This window comes from Convolutriloba macropyga, chromosome 6, assembly GCF_964194025.1.
Source record: "Convolutriloba macropyga chromosome 6, txConMacr16.3, whole genome shotgun sequence".
Taxonomy (NCBI): domain Eukaryota; kingdom Metazoa; phylum Xenacoelomorpha; order Acoela; family Convolutidae; genus Convolutriloba; species Convolutriloba macropyga.
Window position 1 is genome coordinate 24,818,516 of NC_134473.1, and position 21,810 is coordinate 24,840,325.

Below are 21,810 nucleotides of genomic sequence, written 5' to 3' on the forward strand. Positions count from 1 at the left end.
TCCTTGTACTGACGTACTTTATCCTGACTTTGATTTCGTTTTTTGACGCTGAAATCATTATACTAAAAACTGCATAGCTGCTCCTGAAACTTGCTAATAGCTGAACAAAACCAACCCGGAAGTCAAAAATTTCAGGGACCATTTAGCAAAAACGCTCAAGTAGGTAGCACAGAAGCTATCCTATACGCACACTAATGCGTCTGAAGATGCATTTAGGCGACTGCTAAGTATCAACTCATCTCAAATAATCAACTGTAGTTTAAAAACAGTAAATTCTATGAAAAATACACACGCTGTCGTCATGATTAAAATAACCACTAGTAATAAAATAGAGCAAAAGGAAGGAGGAAAATTTGCACACAATTGCGAAAATGACAATTGCAATTCAAATACACGTACGAAGAGGAGAATGGATAGAAAAATCAGAAATATCAGCTAAATCATCTTCATTATCATCAGAATAATTATCATGAAATAAATATCAGGTATCCAATCATCGACAACGTCAACAAATCACACACGATACATAGTCATAATACAAAGAGGAGGTATGGGGAATAGGAGGAAATCAAAATAAACCAAAACACGGCTCAAATTAAGACAATAGAAAAAATAGAAGTTTATTACTACTCAAATCACGAAATGTCGACCCTTAAAACACAAAATAACGAGATTGGATCTGGCTCCAATGGATAGTTCATTCAATGTATGAGTGGGACCGTAGATAGTATCCGTGGAAAGGCATCGTGGTGTCTCAGAGATTGTGAGACTGACGGACGTTGGCTTTGAGGGAGCTGGAATTCAGAAGGTTCTTCCATGTGTACAATTGTACCTGAGTCATGTCTCATCCTAAAATGAACTGAGTATCTAAGGGTTACGATCGCACAAACATAAATAAAAATTCACCGCACCAACTGAATTTTGTAACAACATTTTGATGTTATCACGTAGGTAGTGAATATAACAGAGGTCTGCTGAACAGCAAAAAAACACTCATCGAAAAAATGGTTGCTTTATTATGAGATAGATTCCCCTTCTCACCACTTACGATTGATTCTGCGCTAGGCCATGCTTTCCAAAAAATCTAGAAAACTGGTATCATTATCAATTTTGTCAAAATTCATGAGAGTTATACCTGGTGATTAGAAGGGACAACCTCTCCCTCGGACTCCGCAAGTTTCTTCTGTTTAGGCGCAGTTGGTCCCAAATCCCCATCTTCACTTTCTTTGCTTCCATCTGAAAAGCGTATTCAATACTACTTCTCTATATGACTCAAAAACATTTTTTCACAGACAAATTTTTGACACAAAGCTGGAGATTTTTTTCTCACAGAAGCCGGATAGCTTTTTGAACATAACCGTTTGTTGAACATTACCGTAGGCTGTTTAGAGAAGTATTTCATAATAGAGCTGCTTCGTAAAACGTCCAAAAACAAAATCATTTAATTTGCCAGAAAGGAGCATCACTCTTCATATGTTAAGATTAGAACTGAGCTAATCTACGTTTTTCGTAGTTACGATAGTCTGGTGATCAATAGTCTTAAACATTCAGTACGAAACCTCATTATGACATCATGTCGCGGGAGGTTGCGGGAGGAATATGCTGTACTGGATTTTGTTTGTTCAGTGAATTTTGGCCGATTGACATTTTCATCGTAGAAACTTACGACTGATATCACTAGAAATACCGTCAAGTGAAAAATTTTCATGGAAGGATTTTTAATTTATACTTTCTCGAGGAGTTATTGACGTTTAAAGTTTTTGTGGACTTACTTTTTAAGCTAATTTCGTTCACTTTTAGAAGAACTTTTGGACTATTTGTTTATTTTCGATAAATATATGCTTCAATTAGGTACCAGAACCTAATTGATTTCATTTTTATCTATAAACCATATCTATTAAAAATTACCCTATTTTTTAATCATTTTGGACCAATTTTTGGATAATTTAGCCACAAACCAGATGAGTTATCACCTAACCTCGTAATTTCAGCTAATTTTGGTCCCAATTTGTACCCAAAATTATGTTGAGCATCAGCTTTAAAAATTGTATTGATTAAACGGGAAAATTTATGGGCTTTCTAATTACTGCTAAGCTTACACAGAATCAAAATTCGTAGGCTATAAGCCTGACTTCAATTGCTTTTGTTAACATTTTTTGAGACACCTTTATATCGAATTTTCCCATAACCACCAGAAGCAGACTTCTGAAAACCAGTATTCTATCATCTGTAAAATTGTTTGACACATGTAATCAAAGCCGACAAATCGCCGGAAAATAGCCGGTTTGTTAGATTCTAAAACTATACCTCATTCAACTTCTAAACTGAAGGCTAAGCTTAATGATAATGCCAGCTAGCAATCCCTCTGATGAACTTCGATAACCTAATGCAATTTCTAACCGGGTTTTATTCACAATATTGCGTAATTCAAACATAGTTGGAAGATTGCCACAAAATAGCCGCGACAGCTTTGCAGATCTACAGGAAATGTAGAAAAAAATGGCCAAGAAATGTTCTTCTGTTCATTAAATGTTGAAATACATTTTGATTTAAAAATCTGTATAACTTAATACAGCTTATATTAGCTGCTCTTAAACATCCTTCAATTAGAAAGGTAGACACCCACTTCACCTCATCTTCTTGAAATAAATTAAACAAAAGTTCAATTAGGTGAAGAGGTATTTTTGTTAACTAAGTCACATGGGACCAATTACTTAATCATGCGAATAAACAAAAAAAACTCGCTCCACAAAGAGCGAAGACGCCACGCACGCAATTCAGTCGAAATTGCATGAACGAAGGAAAAAATAAGATTTGAAAAGATAGTCACCTTATAGTGTCGTAACCCTAATCTTGAAGTAAAATAAAGAGAAGGCCAATAACAGACCCAGCTGTCGCTGTGCGACCATTAATGAGCTAAAGAATTTGAAATGCACTCAGTTGAAACATTGAGTCCAACGTGAATGACATGTCTTCTGCGAAACAAAAATGTGAACGAAAAGTAAAACAAATTTAAAATATAGCTGGCAGATTGCCAGAAAACAGCCGCAATAGCTTCGTAGATCTGCAGCCTCAAAAAACAGTAAAAAAAAAGACAGCTGAAATGTTATATTTTGATTAAAAATCTGTATAAATTTTTGCTGCCTCTATTAGCTGCTCTCTAAAAACCTTCATTTAGAGTGACACACACCCATCAGACCTTATCTCTTTGATTAAAAGTAAATGAAAGTCAATTTCAAAGTGCGGAAGTGATTTTTGTAAGTGAGGTAAGTCAAGTGTGACCAAAAATTTAATCACGCAAATGAACAAGAAAACTCCCTCCACTAAGAGCAAAAACGACGTCACACACGCACTTCAGTTGAAATTGCATAATGAATGAACAAAAAGCATATTTGAAGACTCTGTGACGTCATATGATCGTAACAAAAATCGTGACGACGAAATAAAAAACAGCAGGAAAAGTCCTGACGTACAATTCAAAGAATTTTCATTGACTAAACAGAAAAATAGACATAGAACGGACTATGAATGGATTGGGAAAACCATTTAGAAAGAAAATCCGATACAAAAAATCGAAAAAACAATAAAAATTAAAGTGAAATTGCCGCATGTGAACAAAAAACCACTAGCGAGAAAGCGAATTTTTGTTCAAACACCGTTTTCTCACTCTACTTTAAATTTAGAGCGAAAAAAATTCACGCCGCAAAACCACTCGCTTTTTCGCTCCACTTCCTGTTTCGGCGTGACCAAAATAACTACTCCAATTTGACTTGAGAAATCATGAAAATGTGTGAACAGATCTTTAAAAAAAAGACAGCGCCCCAATACAATTCAAATTCTTTGAATTGTAAAAAACCAAGAAAAGGCCAATAATAGCCCCAGCTATCGCTGTGCGGCTATTAAAAAGGAGAGCGCCTAAATAATAATAAATAATAGCCATTGACAGGCTTAATGCGGCTATTAACAATTGTATACCTCAGCAACAAAAAATAAAAAATTTCTTAATCATTTACGTTCAACTTTTCAACAGTTCTTTCAACTAACAAAATCTTGCGTGAAAATTTAGCTACACAACAGTACATTCAGTTGGCAAAAAACAGGCTTTAGAATTAAACGTTGCAACCTCTATAAAGTGTTTGATTTAAAAAGCTGCTTCCCATTAAAAATTTTCCAAGTCAATTTTCAAAAAAAAAATTCATTTCACTTAAACTCAAATTCAACTCAAATTAAACTCAGTGGCTAATGTACACTCTTCCTCTTTATGTCTTCCTCTTTACTGAAATACGATTTCAGTTGTTTGCTTTTTAAATGCGCCTAAATTATAGGTTTTTCATAATAAAATTCCGTAATTTTTATTTCACATACATTTTTAGTTTTTTTTACCCTATTCATATTTAGATGATCGTATTTCAACTTACTGTTTATAAATGCTAAAGAAACAACTGTTTACGAAATGAATTGAATACACCCGTTGCCAACGGATACTATTGAGAAACAGGCACAACCAGACAACCAGAAAAGGCTAAGTAAAAAGTAAAACTCAAAAGTGCATTAAAATTTTTTTAATTCAATAGATAGGAACTTTAAAACATTAGTTAAAAGCTAAAAACTATTAAACTGATTTTATCACGCTTTACCAGCATATGTGATCATCAAGCATATTTGATCTGCATTAAAGGAGAATCGGTGACGAGACAACAGAAAAAAACGTGTTGTACTTTAAAAAAAAACCATGGATAATATTTGATAAAAAAATGAATTCAAAACAAAAAACACTGAGCTATCAAATGAAAACAACCTACCAAAGCCTCAAAGAAATACGAGTGTCCTTTAACAGTGTCCTTTATTAGACTAATGTATATGACAAGAAAGGACAATACGGGAACTTTTGATTTCACTTCTAGTAGTCAACTGCCACCACTCGAGTTCAGCTGCTGACACTTGCTGTAAATGACAAAATTAGATCACGCAAAAAAAAGCGGCTCGAAAAGTCAAAACGGTCGCGCAGAAATTTCGCAAAAAAGACAAACAAACACGTTGACAATAATTGTTTCAAACTTCGTTCGAGAGCAGTTAATCAGTAAGATTTTATGAAAAAAAACGTGTCAAAGTCACCAAAAACTTGAATATCAGCCTAAATTCAAAATTGTATTCAGTAGTGTCTCATGTTGAACAACATACGAGAAAACTTTCTAAATTCAAAAATTTAAACAGCTGGCAAATTGCCGCAAAATAGCCGCTGTTGACCCACTTGAAGCACATTGTGATTGAAACTGAAAAAGAAAACAATAAGAGATAGGATGAGATGAAACTTTTCTTAGTGTCAAAATTTTCGAGTTGGTGCGCAAATTTTGCATGTTCCTTCAAATTCTTAAATTAAATTCTAGAATTAATTCGGCTTCTAAACTGGACGATATCAAGCAGAATACTAACGCCAGCTAGCATTCGCTTTAATGAACTTCAATAACCAAATGCACTATGACTTAATGACCTCGCTTTATATGTTTATCCTGTTTCTTTTGATCTTTTGACTTTGACGGTATTTATAACATTCGGTAATTCAATGCGTGAAAGAATTTAAAATCCATTCAGTTGAAAGGGTGTGAGGTACATCCGAAGTCAAACGTGAAAATACTGACGTGTGTAAAACGAAAAACATGATCAAAAGGTAAAGCGAATTAAGAAAAACATAGCCGGACAAGTCAAGTACTGATGTACAATTCAAAGAGTTTTCATTGACTAAACAAAAAAAAATAGACCTAGAACGGACTATGAGAGAATTTGGAAAGACAATTCCAAAAAAAAATCAGATGCAAAAAAACGAAAAAACAGTAAAAATCAAAGTGAAATTGCCGCATGAGAACAAAAAACCACTAGCAAGAAAACGAATTTTTGTTCAAACACCGTTTTCTCACTCTACTTCAAAATTAGAGCGAAAAATTTCACGCCGCAAAACCACTGAACCATGAACTAGCAATTAAAAACATTATACTTTCGATGCTATGTTAGAAAGCCAATATATTTTTTTATAAAACTTATAAGCCAGTGTATTTTATATAGCCAAAATACTCCAGTTTTTAATTTTAAAAAAGTAACCCCCCCTCCGCTTCTCATTGACAGATTCAATGGATTGAAAGAATGCATAGATGTATCAAGTTAAGTAGTTTCATGTATCAACATGTATCAAGTTTAGCAGTTTTTATGAAAAAGTGACAAGAAAGAACAGCAAAAACGGAAGTCAAATTGGCGAACATAAAAATAATCCAACAAAATTTGAACACCAAATACTCACTCCACATAGCAATTTAAAAAACCACGCTTTGAAGTTACCCGACTAGTTGGTTACCTTTACTAATTGCCTGATATCGCCACTCCAGTTTGACTTCTCATTGACATCAAAATGATGAAAAAATGTGAACAGATCATTAAGAAAGACGACGCCCCAGTACATTCCAAAATCATTTGGATTGTAAAACAGAACAATATGGCCAATAATAGCCTTGCTATCGGTTTCCCGCAATTCTATCATTTTTCTAAATATGAACTCGTCTTTTTGTTCAAAATATCCACATTGGTTTTCTTGAAGCAATAAGATGAGATGCTATCGGAAGAATAAGTTCCAATATTTTAAAAAAATGCGACGTACAGTCGAACTGCTTTCTTTAGTCTAGCTAAACAAATGGTTTCAGCGAACGAGTCATAGATGAAATTATTTCCACCCCATAATTTGATGTGCATGAAAAAAAACATACCCGGCAGATTGCCGGAAAATAGCCGCCGTTGATTCCAATAAGCATGATTGGGATTGAAAGAATAGAAGATTTTGAAAAAAAAATTTTTGTACAAAAACATTTTTTAAGTCCGATTTATTTTGATGGCACTTCATAGTTGAACATACTTCTGTTCCTTAAAGAGAGGCTACAGGGGCTACTATCAATACCAATAAGCATAAGAGATGGCAACTAAGACCTATAGGAACGACGTTCAAATAGCGGGCATCTAAAATTGGGCTTTATGGGTTTATCCCGTTTCTACTTCTGACTTCAATTTTTTATACTGACTCTGTTCATTTTGAATTGCTTTGCTGAGCAACTGATGTTCAAAATCACTTTTAGCAGAATGAGAGAAGAGAGAAACTAGCCTTGAGAAGTCAGTGAAACTTTCAAAAACATACATAAAAAACCACCAATGGAAAACAAAGTTCCACACTAGAGGGCCAATAAAACTTGTTGTTAATAGGACCACTAGAACAGACAATAATAAAAAACAAATAACAAACATTAATTACGACCAAAACTCGATGTTTATAACAAAAAATCACAACGAAATCGAACTCGCATCAGATAAAACCTCAACAAAACAATGACCTATACTTCATTAGAAAATATATGGTACCTGTCCTCAATGCGAATGGGTAACAGGTCAACAAAAAAAAAGAGCAACAAGGTGCGAAGTTCAAAAATAAAATACAATTTTTAAAAAACAACTTATCTCAAAGTGATTAATATCATTAAATACCAACTGAAATCACTTCAATGTTCATTCATATCTCCATAGAAAGCAATTGAGACTTGTCATTGTCCAGGTTATGTCATACGACAACAAAAAGGGCAAAGACCGGCAAAATTAAAAAGTTCAATTAAATGTTGTGCGCAAATGGCAGTGAAGCCATTAAAACTATCAACTGGACACTAAGAGCAATAATATGTTCAATTGTGCAATACTTCTAATCCAATAGGACCCACAATTGATGTTACAATTTAAAAAAACAAAAATCCTTGAACATGTACAAAAGATAAAATTCTCAAACATTTTATGAAATCTCGTATTAATAGCATGGTTGACCAAATGGTTAATACTGAAACCGTTTAAGATTAAAATATAGCTCACTGGAAACGTATTGTGAACTATATTTACAGAGACAAAGTTACAAATCGACAGAAAAACGAATAAAAAAGGTGAAGCTCAAAAATCCATATGTTTTTGAAAAGAAGTATTTTCAAATGTTATAACATGCATAAGAATTCAACGAAAACAAATTGCTCCACCTCAAGAATCCGATAGGGCCTGCTTCAATGAGACTGAGTCACAAGACTACAAAAAAAACCAATACAGGCAGAGGCCAATAAACTTCACAAACAACTTCATTTGTTCAAGGCACTATAATTATAAGACGTTATCTGTAAGAACGGTAAGTCATCACTTGGTTCTCATCTGAACATCAACGGGTCTTCCTTATAAAAAAGACTACGTAAAAATGACAAAAAATCCAAAAACTGAACAGCATAGAATTATCAAAAACTCTTTATAAAACTAAATGGTAAAACATATAACCAACCCAATAAATAACGTTTGAATCGACAAAAGTAGTTATCTTCTGATTTCTGAGTTTGAGTCACTTGGTGACTCAAACTCAGAATGAAAGCAAAAGGACACAGTTGAAAAACTAGTTTATAAAAACATTAATTTGAATGTCAATAAAACAAATAGGTATAAACTGAAAATTTTAGGTAGGCTCACTTATATGTCCTGGGAAGCAATTGAGAACTATCATTATTAGGTATGTCGCACAACAAAAAGAAAAAAAACATGCACAAACAAAATCCACTAAATTTTGCGAGAACTGTCTCAGCTCAAAAGCATAAACTCCAACAAAAACAATTAACATAATTAATTGGACCTGTCAAGCATGTGATACTTCGACAACAAACCAAAATGAACTTGTGCAAATATGCTCAAATATAAAAAATGAAAACTCGTAGAATCAAATAAGAAACCATTAGTTTAAAAAACCGTTACTGATGTTAATTTACGACTAAAGAGAAATGGGTTTCTGCTTGTTTTAACAGAGTACGCCAGAAGTTAAGAGAATTAAGATAAAATAGAGGAAAAAATTTAAAATTCACCATTTTCTAAGAACAAACATATTCAAAGTCATAAGAGACATTAGATAACAACTGAAAGCACTTTCTAGGTTCACTTTTACCTCTTTAAAAAACCAATTTGATCTGTGATTGTGGAGACTTAGTCATAAGATTAAAAAAGTATAACAAATGAAAGCATAACATAAGAAGTCCAAAAATTTAACGAAAACAATTGGTCAGAAACATAAAAACCATGAGCTTAACTCTGAAACCATAATATAACGTCGTTAAGCCTAACTTTTGTAAATAGTATCTGTCAATAAATGAGCCTTGATTGAAAATTCTCGCCAGTAATTTACATAAATATAAATATTTTGAAAAGGCCGCGCCCCATTAAAATCAAAAAATTTTTACCGTCAGCATCCATGGTGAGATCACGATCTGCTCTAATATTGATGCGCGTCTGAAAAAAACTCAATGGTGCAAATCGTTGCAAAATAGATAACTTTTAAAAAAAAATCATAATTATCGAGTTAATGTTTTCAAAAAACTGGCAAAATTGTAAATCCAGAAGACTCTCAAAGCCAGCGAGGAGTACAACTAGCTCTTTTTCAGCTCACGAAGAATATCACAGCAGTTTTAAGGTGTTTACTTCAAGCAAATTTGAAAAAAAAAGTGGGCTAAAAACGCATATTTGGTCGCATTTTTGACGAAAAGACTAAATTTTGAAAAAATCAGCTTAAATTCTAGCCAAAAAACACGGATCGAACAATTCAGCAAACCTCGTCTATCTTTAAAGATAAAAAATAACTCTACCGTTACAATTTTAACATAATTAGCAAAAATTAACGAAAATTTGATCAAAAATACGGAAAATGTGAATAACAACGGAATATTGTCTACAATTCACAAAATTTTAAACCTCGTTTACTCCACGTAAAAAAGCGAAAATAAAAAAAAATCTTTATATCCATATTCTACGCTGGACGATCTTTCTAATAATACCACCCACATCTCTCTACGATGATTATATCATCAGCCAAAATTGACAGAAAAAAAACCATTTGAGTATATAGTTCCTACCCCCCCCCCCCCCCCACTAAAGTGGGTCAGAACAATTAATCATGCATAATAGGTAAAAAAAATTATTTACTGGTCTGTGGCTTTTTGGAAGATGCCCTGTACTCTACATCATCGTCCTCGTCTTTTAGATCTTTCCCGTACAGGTAAGCCAGTCCTGGACCTTCAGCTTCATCATCTTCTTCTTCATCATCATCTTCCTCTTCATCCTCTTCTTCATCTTCGTCAAGGTCGCTGTGACCCTCTTCCCCCTCGTGGTCGCCGTCATCGACTTCTTCTTCTTCATCGCCAGAGACCGCGTCATTGTCATATGCCTCGTCGTCACTATCCTCCTCTTCATCTTCTACTGCACCATCGCCCATTGCCACGCCTGAACATTGACTTCAGTTCATTAGAATGAACGAAAAGAAGCAGGAGAGCAGAAGAAAATGACAAAAAATATTAAAGATGGTAAAAAAAATAAAAAATGGTCATAAAAATAAGATATTCAGATTACTTTTTCTCCAAAAGTCTGACAAATAGACATTTATTGTTTGTCTATTGAAAAAAGAAAACCCGTCCAATTCTCCAATAAAACAATTCGGAAACACAGAATAGAAAACACCAACAATTCAACATTTATTTCAAATCAAATCATATACAACAGATAGCCGGCAAATAGTCGCCTTTGACGCGCTTGATACACATCGGCATTGAAACAGAAAAAGAAAAAAAAGTTGAACGACTTTTTAACTGTTCTTTTTTTAGTGTCAAAAAGTGTTCTAATTTGGCGAGCAGTTTCAGTTAGATTCTAAATCTATACTTAATCCAGCGTCTAAACTGAAAGCTAATCAGCTTAAAGCTAATCACAGCTAGCAATAACTCTAATCAACTTCGATAACCAAATTGTCTATGACTTAATGACAGGGCATTATCCGTTTATCCCGTTTCTTTTGATTTCGCTCTTTTGGCTTTGACTGCATTCACTACATTGCGTAATTCAATGCATGAAAAACGTGACTTAAGTAAAACAAAAAAACCTGATCAAAAGCGATTTAAAAAACACAGCAGGACGAGTCCTGAAGTACGCTCCAAATAAATGAAGAAAAACTTAAATCTACTGTCTTGCATATAACTCCTGTCCAGCAGATCAATTGAACAATGCCAGCCAGAACAAAAACCATATCAAAAGTTGAGAAACTAAAATAATCCCACAAAGTAAGCAAAACTATGATCACTGCTAAAACTCTTGAGGCTTTTACCCTCAAGGCCATACTTCATCCAATTGAATATGCCCATTAAACCACGCACAAGCCCTGAAAGGGTTTTATTGGCCAATAAAGATAGAAAAAGAAATATGACAAATACTTAAAAGTGAAAATCGCAGATTTTAAAGAAAGTTTCTTAGTTCCGCAAAAATACACCATTTTGAGTCTCCTAAAACTGCCCAGCAACCCATCTCCAAGACCTAAACAAGTTACATTGGCCCAAAAAGATAAAAACTCAGAAAATGACAAAATATTTTCAGAAATTTGAAAACAATTGCAAATTTTTAAGAGATGTTGCAGAAAATTATTAACTTCTTCAGAGGCATTTCACCGTCTCTAGAGGCAATCCAGAAACCCAAATTCATGTCTTAAAAAGTATAGTTGAATATAAAAGATCCATAAACTAGGAATGTGACAAAAATATTAAGAAGATTTAAAATTTTCAACTTTATCAAGAAATTGCGAAATTCGCGATGTTAAAATACTGAAAACCTTAACATCGCCCTTAGCAAATATGCAGTAGCATACTATCAAACCCAGGAGATTACCTGGCCACTGAGGCAAGAAATTCTAAACAAAAGAAATATCGTCAAGTTGAAAAAAATGCAAATTTAATCGAAAACTAGCACAAATCGCAAAATTAAAAAACTGAAAACGTTTCCATTGTTCCTAACAACTATGCTGTAACATACTATCAAACCCTCGAGGAGGATACCTGGCCTCTGAGGGAAGAACTGGAAAAAACATCAAGAAAACTTGAAAAAAGATTGCAAACTTTACCAAAAAATAGAAAAGCTTGTGAAATCTCCAGAGGCTATCCAGAAAACCAAATTCATGTCCTCCTAAAAAGTTTAATTGGCTATAAAAGAACAATAAACTAGGAATGTTACAAAATTTTTTAGATATTTGAAACTTTCAATTTTATCAAGAAATTGCAACTTCCGCAATGTTAAAATACTGAAAACCTTTACACTGCCCCTAGCAACTATGCAGTAACATACTATCAAACACAGTAGGAAGTTACCTGGCTACTGAGGCAAGAAAATCAAGAGACATCGCCAAGTTGAAAAAAAAAGCAAATTTTATCACAAATAGCACGATTCGCGATGTAAGAATGATGAAAATCTTTTAATTGTTCAAAACTCTTGTTCGAAAAACTGAAAAAAAAAAAACAAATATCAAATCTTGAAAAAAATTTGCAAATTTTTTCAAGAATTCGAAAGATTGGCAATCAAAATGTTTAAGACCATCCATTTCCCTTAGAAAAAAGCAGTACCCTAGAAGAATTTCGCTAGCTACTGTGCTTGAAAAACTCAAGAAAGGACGAAACTTTTAAAAGAAATGAAAAAAAAATCAAGTTTTATGAAAACATTTGTAAAGTTCGCCATTTTACAAAGTTAATATTGCATTGCAACCATACACTATGCAGTAACCCATTATATAGGCGTTTGCAAGGCTTCTGAAGTTGAAAAAAAACTAAAATACTAAAGTTTAAATTAAAATTATCAAAAATATTTTAAAAAAATTGCAATTTTTACCAAAGAATTGCTGCAATACACAGTAACCTAATATCAAAGCCTAGCGGAGGCTACATGACCCCGAGGGCTCGCCTAAATTAAAAAATGACTAGTGTTGAGAACTTGAAAGTGTGCAAAATTTTTACCGAAAAATTGCTAAAATTCGTGATAATTTAATATCTTGGAAGTCATTAAATTGCTACCAGAAATTAAGCAATAACCTATTATTAAGCCTGGAGGAGGTTCCCCGAACCCCGAAGCTGCAAAGGGACAAAAAATTAAAACCTGTATTAAAGGCAACAATTAGTATTGCCTCATTATCTTTGAAGTACCAAAACATATAGCTCATCAAATAGTCAAAACTGATAAAACAAAGAACTCAAAATAACAAAAAATGGAAAAATTGCACCCATTTGAGCTGGAAAAATGGCTTTTTAGTCTTTAATAAAGACATTCACAGCAGCGGCACCACCCTAAGCACTAAGTGGACTACTAAAGCCGGCTTCGGCCTTTCATGATACCTAATGCCCACTGTGCCTTACCTGTTTATTCCGTTTTGAAAATTGTGTGCAAACATCTTTCAAAACTTAGCTGGCAAATTGCCAGAAAATAGCTACAAAAGCTTCATAGATCTGTAGTCTCAAAAGGAAGTAAAAAAAGACAGACCAAAAAAGAAACTTATTCTTTTCATAAAGGGCTGAGATGTTAAATTTTGGTTAAGAATCTTTATAACATATTGCTGTTTCTTTAAACTGCTCTTAAAAAACATTTATAAAGAGTGATATACAGTCACTTGACCTTACCTCTTTGAATTAAAGTAAAAGTCAATTTCAGAGTGAGGAAGTCATTTTTGAGAGTGAGGTTAAGTCACGTGTGAACAAAAACTCAGTCATGCGACTAAGCAAAAGAACTAGCTCCTTTAAGAGCGAAAAATGACGTCTGGAACGCTGAATTGCATAAAGAAGGAACAAAAAGCAGATTTGAAGTGGCTGTGACGTCATATGATCGTATCAAAAATCTTGACGATGAAATAAAAAACAAATAGAAGGCCAATAATAGCCTCAGCTATCGCTTCGCGGCTATGAAAAAAGACAGAGCACTTACACAATCTAACTCTGGGATTGTACAAAGGAGAGCGCCTAAATAAAAACCTTTGAGAGGCTGACGGCGGCATTTAAAAAAACTAAACATAACCGGCAGATCGTCGGAAAATAGCTGCCGTTGAACCCACTGACCGCCCGTGGGATTGAAACAGTGAAAAAGACAACTATTACATTATTCTGCAAGCCAAATGTTCTAATTTTTTCTTCAGTTTCATTAGGAGTGATAAATATTGTTAATTCAGCCTCTAAATCGGAAAACATTAATCTTTAAAACCAATGCCAGTAGGCAGCACACCCACAGGAAGTTTGGTAACTTAACATGGTATTTAAACATCAATTCCTAGTGACCAGGCTTCAATGGTGTATCCCTTCTTTTGATTCCTCTTTTAGACCTTAAAGGTATTTCAGTAAATGTCCCGGGAACTTTTTAAACTGTGAGGCAAGAAAAACTAAAGACAAACGTCAACAATAATTGAAAAATGGCAAATTTTACTGAAATAGAAATGATTTTGAAATCAAAAAGTTTAAAATCATCCATTTCCACTAGAAATAAAGAACTTTCCTAGAAACGTTTCGCTAGTTCCTGCGGTTGAAAAATTGATGAACAGGCAAAAGTTTCACAAAAAATTCAAGTTTTAAGAAAACAATTGTAAAGTTCGCCATTTTAAAAAGTTAAAAATATTGCATTGCAAGTATAAACTATACAGTAACCTAATATATAAGATTATACAAGGCTTCTTAGGTTGAAAAAACTAAAAAAAACCAAAAACTTCAAAAAACATTATCAAAAAAATTACAAAAATTGCAAAATTTACCAACGAACTGCTGAAATTCGTGATATTAAAAAGTTGAAAACCGATTTATAGCCAACAGGAAACATACAGTAACCTATTATCAAATATTAGCGGAGGCTACATGACCCCGAGGGCTCGCGAAAATCGAAAAAAGACAAAAGTGTTGAGAACTTGAAAAAATGTGCAAAAGGTTTAAAATCATCCATTTTCCTAAGAAATAAAGAAGTGCCCTAAAAGAGTTTCGCTAGCCACTGCGCTCGAAAAACTCAAGAAAGAAAAACTTTTAAAAGAAATGAAAATAAATATCAAGTTTGATGAAAACATTTGTAAAGTTCGCCATTTTAAAAAGTTAAAACTATAGCATTGCAACTATAAACTATGCAGTAACCTAATATATAAGAGTTTGCAAGGCTTCTGAGGTTGAAAAAACTAAAAAACCAAACTCTTTTTTAGTAAACATTATCAAAAAATCTTATAAAAATTGCAAGTTTTACCAAAGAACTGCTGAAATTCGTAATATTAAAAAGTTAAAAACAAATCTATAGCCAACAGGAAATATACAGTAACCCATTATCAAATCCTAGCGGAGGCTACATGGCTTCCGAGGGCTCGCGAAAATCAACAAATGAAAAAAGTAGTGAGAACTTGAAAAATGTGCAAAGTTTTACCAAAAAATTGCTAAAATTCGTGATAAAATGTTGAAAATAAGAGTGAGAAAAAGACAACTATTACTTCTTTCTTAGTGTCAAGTGTCATTTTTCTGCAGTTTCATCAGGATAGATAAATATGGTTAATTCAGCCTCTGAATTGAACAACATTAATCTTCAAAACCAATACCAGTAGGCAGCACTCCCACAGGAAGTTTGGTAACTTAACACGGTATTTAAACATCAAGTCCTGGTGACCGTGCTTTATTGATTTATCCCTTCTTTTGATTCCCCTTTTTGACCTTAAATGTATTCAAGTAAATTCGCCGAGAAGTTTTGAAACAGTGAGGGAGGTAAATCAGAAGTCAAACGCGAAAATCGTACTGTGGTAAAAACGAACAACGTGATAGGAAGTTAAAACGAATCATATATAAAAAACATACCAGAATAAGTCGTGAAAGAACTTATGACCCAAACATTAACATTTCCCCAACAACAGCAAAATTTTTTAGTCGTTAAAGCATATCACAAAATGGGCAAATATCAAAAAAAAATTTGAAAAGATTCTTTTATTTTTCCAACGTCCTAAAAATCATCGACATTAACAAGACTTCATATAACTAATGACGTTACGCACTCTTAGAATGCGCACACCATGCAAAAAGCTTGCCGAAATCAATGCGACAATTAAAAAAAAAGCGCAAACAACAAATTTGGATAAAATTAGAACCTTCTTGCAAGTTAACGGCAATAACAATGAGCAATTTTTTTTAATGGATGCCAATTTTTAGCATCAAAATCGAAACAGCAAAAATTTTGACGCAACAAATCGAATCGAGAAAAATGTCGAGAAATTTAATGAAAAAGTAAACAAATTTTCGTATAATTTTTAAGCACAACAGTAGTACAAAATGACTTCTAACTATTCAAAAAGAAGGCTTGGCAACATGCGAGCCTTGGAGAAATGGTTTTCAATATCTCTACGGTTTGTTTGGTTTACTTCTGCTGAAGGATATTAAAAAGTTGAACAAAAAATGAGAATCAAAATTGCGCTCAAATATTAAGAATTACAAACTGCCTTGTCAGCAGATTTTCAAATAATTAATATTAATACAATATCTATCAGTACTGAACATTAGGACCAAGGAAACGTTGAAAATCACATCAAGTTTGTGGCCAGGCTCAAGTTCATAGCGCTTTTTGTTTGCCTCTGAAAAGAACTCGTAAACCATTTTCTGAAATATCTAATTTTAAAGTTTCAGCAAGTGGTTAAAGAGCTGACAACCTTCTGATCACAATTATTGAAAATTTGGAACAAAGGTATATTTTTGGATAAACTGTTCTAATATCTTTCTCCGGTTTGAATATGCTTTTTCCTGAAATCACATCTCACCTAACTTTAAGCCTATAAAGCTTTAAGATAGTCGATTATCTCACGTGTAAAATCAACACAACATATTTAATCAAAAAATTCCAAATTTAATTTTAAAAAAGCCAATTCGAAGTTTAATAATGAAAGGCAAATTTAAAATTTTTTTAGCAATTTGTTTACATTCGGCTCTAGGATATCAAAGAACAATTCATTCAATTCAAACGCATAAAATATTCCCGTATATAAAAATTTTAAATAAATATTGAAGACATTATTCCTAGAAACAATTTAACAGACAATATGGTATCCATAGCAATTTTTTTTAAGCAAAAACAGCCAGCAGATTGCCGTGCCGGAAAATCTTCCTTAAAGCGATAACTTCCTTGAACTTCATTGGAACTGAAAATATAGCCATCAAATTGCCGGGATATAGCCGCCGTTTACCCCACTTCCCGACGTTGGGATTGAAACAATTTAAAAAGCAACCGACTAACGTCGGGCGAATTGCTCTCAAACGACTTTCGAGCAGTTGGCTTTAGTATTAGCCATCAGGGGCTTAGGAATGCTAGCATTGGTGAAGGGGGAAGCTTTGGCGCCGGGGTCAAACGAACGAGGGGGATATGATTGGTGTAGGGGAGAGGAGGGTTCAATAAAAATTAAGAACCGTCCTACACGCAATGAATTTGTTTCCTCAAAAGTTTCAATGAATCGCATAATTAGAGACCAGTAAGGCGTAAAACTGCTCAGCCACTTAATGCCCTCTGGAACTTACCTGTTATCCTGTTTTCGAAGACGGCAAGTTGAAACCGTCAGGCGAAAAATCGCATTTAAAAGACCACAAGACCAATATAACTGCTACATTAACAAAGAGACAATTGATGGAAGCCTCAATTCTTCTAATTAATAAGTGTTCTAATTGTGTCAACAAATTCATTAGATTCGATACATACAGCAAATTCAACCTCTAAATCGCAAGACTATAAGCTTAAATGGCAGAAAATAGCTGTGATGGCTTTGTAGATCAACAGTTTGAAAAAAAATAAAAGGGACTAAAAAAAGACAAATTTTGCTTATTTTAATTAACCGCCGAGACTTACTATTTTGATTGAGAATCTGTATAGCTTATTGACAGAGATGAACGTCATTTTTGAGAATGAGGTAGGTCACGCGTGACCAAAAACTTGATCACGCGAATAGAAAAAACTCCGTCAAAATTTTGTCAAAATTGCGTGAATGAGACAACAAAAAGCAGATTTGAAGTGACCGTGACAACATATGAAGTGATAGCAAGGACACATACCCGAACAAAAATCTTGACGACGAAATAAAAAAGGCTAAGAGAAGGCCAATAATAGCCCGAGCTATCGCTTTGTGGCCATTAAATAGGAGTATTTTCAAAGGAACTTTGATAGCTTAATTTCTCTCTATTCAAACATTGGGTCTCAGAGCCCGGACTTATGGGTTATACCGTTTCTATTAATTTTGCCTTTTGACTTACGTATTTGATTAAATTGAATCAATTCAAAATTTCATTTTGTTGAAAAAGAGTGAGGTAAGTCAGAAGTCAAATGTGAAGGCAAGCGACTATTAAAAAGCAAAGAATAGAGACAGATTAGTTAACCCAACGTTGTTTTCAGAAAAGTAAGGGTTAGATTCGGAATGTGCTTGTTCGGAACACATGCTGGAGAAGACTCTATGAAGAGAGGTCTGTTAAAATTAGATGTTTGAGATGAAAAATTTCAGAAATCCAACCTCAAGAATCAGAGCACTTAAATAAGTCAAAATTTGCAAAGTTTAGATCTTAAATTATAAGATAAACTTCATCAAGTGTATGCAGAAGTAAATTTTTTGGTGAAGTCAGTCGAAAAATGAAGTAAGTCGAAAATTGACCATAATTGTCCTAAAAACTTACGCAAAATTGAGCAAAAAATGACGTCGCACAAATTCAACTGCACAGTAGTAGAACTCACTGAAAATGAAGTCAAAGGTTCACAAGAATCATCCATGGAGACGAATTTAAAAACTACTATGAAAACAAAATTGGCCTATCGGTTCGCTGCTTTTAAATTATTCGTTCTAACAGCTCATCAAAGGCCTGCTAATACATAAAAAGTCAATCAAGCTCTGCAAAAAAAAACAAAAAGATTAGACATCGAGCGTTAGCTGAGTAAAGACCTGAAAATATCTGACATTGCTAGACCATCAATATTTCTTAAATTGGGCGACAAATCTTAAAACCAAATCTTAAAACAAATCTTAAATTGGGCGACAAATTTTAAAACCATCAATATTTCTTAAATTGGGCGACATGCACAGAAGCTTTTATTTTCAGCCAAAATACGCCAAATCTTGGCACAAAATTCTGTTTAAATCTTCTGCCGTCATGTCCATTTAATTTTAATATTAATGAAAATAAAAGTACTGGACCATCAACTATAACAGATGTGACAGTTCTATACGAGCTAGAAAACAACTTGAACAGCTAGAAAACAAGGAGAATTCACTAACAAACCACTGACTGCTGAATGATTACGTAAACTGTTTTAATTTGGTACGAAGTTAAACGCTTCAAAAGAAAAGCAGATTGAATAGAATAAAACTTACTAAACATACCCGGCAGATTGCCGGAAAATAGCCGCCGTTGATTCCAATAAGCATGATTGGGATTGAAAGAATAGATATTGAAAAAAAAAAATTTGTACAAAAACATTTTTTAAGTCCGATTTATTTTGATGGCACTTCATAGTTGAACATACTTCTGTTCCTTAAAGAGAGGCTACAGGGGCTACTATCAATACCAATAAGCATAAGAGATGGTAACTAAGACTTATAGGAACGACGTTCAAAAAGCGGGCATCTAAAATTTGGCTTTATGGGTTTATCCCGTTTCTATTTCTGACTTCATTTTTTATACGCACTCTGTTCATTTTGAATTGCTTTGCTGAGCAACTGAATTCACTTTTAGCAGAATGAGAGAAGAGAGAAATTAGCCTAGAGAATTCAAAAAGATTTCACGCAAAATGTCGAAAAAGCGGCAAAATGGTAGAGCGGGAAAAAAGTTCGACGAAGTAAAAAAAAATAGGAGCGCTATAATAGCCGGCTGAGAAGATGAGGGCGGCTATTAATTATCTATATTATTCCACTGCAAAATGCAGTTATGAGATTCCCTGTTTTCTCTAAGACAAACCCTGCTTCACTCACCGTTTACGAACCCTGGTCGACTTGAATTAAGGCAAAACTAAGACATTTTAATTTTAATAATTTAGAAAATTTTCGAAATTTTTAAGAAAAACAATTCTGAACTCTCTTGTTTTGGTCGATTCTTCTAGTTGTTTGTGAAAAGAACTCTTGCAAAGAAGTCGGACGAACTGCGCTCAAATGACAGTTTCTTTGACATTATTTTAAAAGCCGGTCATAATCGAGAGTCGGATTTAGAATCGATTATAGACCACTTAGGGGGAGTTCGAAAAATATTGCTATTTTTGCGAGATTTTTAGGAAATACTGAGTCTTTTTTAAGCATCTTCTGGCGTAATAATTTTTTTTCAATAACATCAAACGTTTTGTTCAAAAGAATAATTTCCCTCGAAAAAAATTGAAGCAAGTATTGCACTCGTGTGTACTTCAAAAAATATTTGTTCTTGAGAGTTTTGTCTTCTCCATTTATTGTTACGTTCTCGGCTGTGTGTCTTTCACGTAGTCAAAACTTTTTTCTCCTTCACAGTTTTAAGCAGTTGAACTCAATTGCCGACAGTATACGCAAAACTTAAATAGAAAGTTTCCCAGGCTCATGCTCATTACTTTTCCATTTGATTCAACTATGTGGTCGTAAAATAAGCTCAGATCAAATTCGGAGCTGGATGATTCCCCAACAACATCACAAGGGAGTTACAAGCTATATCAAAAGAGATTATTATATATTCTACTATATAAAACTGAAAATGGAAACTAGCTTGCCGAAATTTTGCTGTAAACATTGATGAACTCTTGCCAATCGTCTGTAACTGCTTAAAACTGAAGGAGAGGCAAAATCAGATCCCACAGAACTCAAAAAACCCAGGACGGAAAAGTCTATTGAAATATGAAAACGGTCCAGCAAAAATGTTGGGTAACAAAACACGATTACAATAATTGCCTCAAATTTCGTTCGAAAGCAATCAAAGCTGTTTTAAAGGCAGCATTTACTATATTTCAGAAGAATTAGAAAACTAAAAATTTTTAAAAAGTACTCAAAATATTCAAAAAAAATCCTAGCAACGATAAGAACAGGGCATAGGACTCTTCAAGGTACTTTTAACAATATCATCTCATCACTGGAAAATACAAAAAACACCAAATAACAGCAATCCTTGCAATTTTCCAGTTTCTGAAGCCTTTCGAATAAACTACATAGCTGTACAAGCTATATAACTCCTTTTAACTGATAATAGCAAATGCCCGATTTTCGAGACAAGGAAAATAAATTATCAAACATAGCCGACTAACGTCGGGCGAATTGCTCTCAAACTAGCGGCTGGCTTCATCAGTAGCTAGCTAAAGTTGAGTGAGGCTAACTTTATCTGAGAGCAGCGGGGGCGGGTGCACGGGGGGGGGGGGGGGCTAAAGGACAGGGGTGGTGGTGGGGGGGGGGGGGTGTATTCGGTGGCACGGGCTCTTACAGCCTGAACGATGTGCAGGGGTGAAGTGGGGGGGGGGGCGTGGGTGATGCGGAGGATGCGGAGGGCTGGGTGTGTAAGTGAGGGATCAACTTCTAATAACCGCCCTTCACACCTTCAACTTAAGCATAATTGAAGGGGCGCTAGGTGAGCACAGCGGTCAGGGTAGTGGGATGCACCGGGGTGATCGATGGGAGGGGCGCAACGGGGGGGGGGGGGGGAGGGGGGGGGGGAGGGTAGGGTTGGCTGCACGGGGCCATGTCCTTACATGTCCTTATGGTCTGAATCATGCTTAGGCGTGGGGCTTGGGGGCTGCAGGAGAGAAGTGAACTGTGGGCGGCGAGAGGTTGTCATACTTTAAGAACCGCCCTTCACACCACGAGTATACGTCTCCAATACAGTTTCTGTGAATCGAATAATTAGAGACTAGTGAGCTGAAAGGCTCTAAGAGATTTAATGCCCTCTGGGCGCTACCTCTTTATCCTGTTTTTGAGGACGCAAAGTCAAATGAGTCAGATGAAAAATCGGTCAA

The 21,810-nt window shown here is 34.5% G+C and overlaps 1 protein-coding gene across 1 annotated transcript in view; it reads right to left on the reverse strand.

Moving 5' to 3' along the window:
• Positions 1-255: 255 nt before the first annotated feature.
• LOC142341592 (uncharacterized) overlaps positions 256-21,810 on the reverse strand; it is a 46,708-nt gene continuing 25,153 nt past the window's right edge. The window contains exons 6-8 of the mRNA XM_075392662.1: positions 10,018-10,314; positions 1,136-1,236; positions 256-849 (exon numbers count right to left, since the gene is read on the reverse strand). Coding sequence (XP_075248777.1) covers positions 838-849; positions 1,136-1,236; positions 10,018-10,314 — 410 coding nt within the window. The 3' untranslated portion in view covers positions 256-837. The remainder of the gene's footprint in view (positions 850-1,135; positions 1,237-10,017; positions 10,315-21,810) is intronic.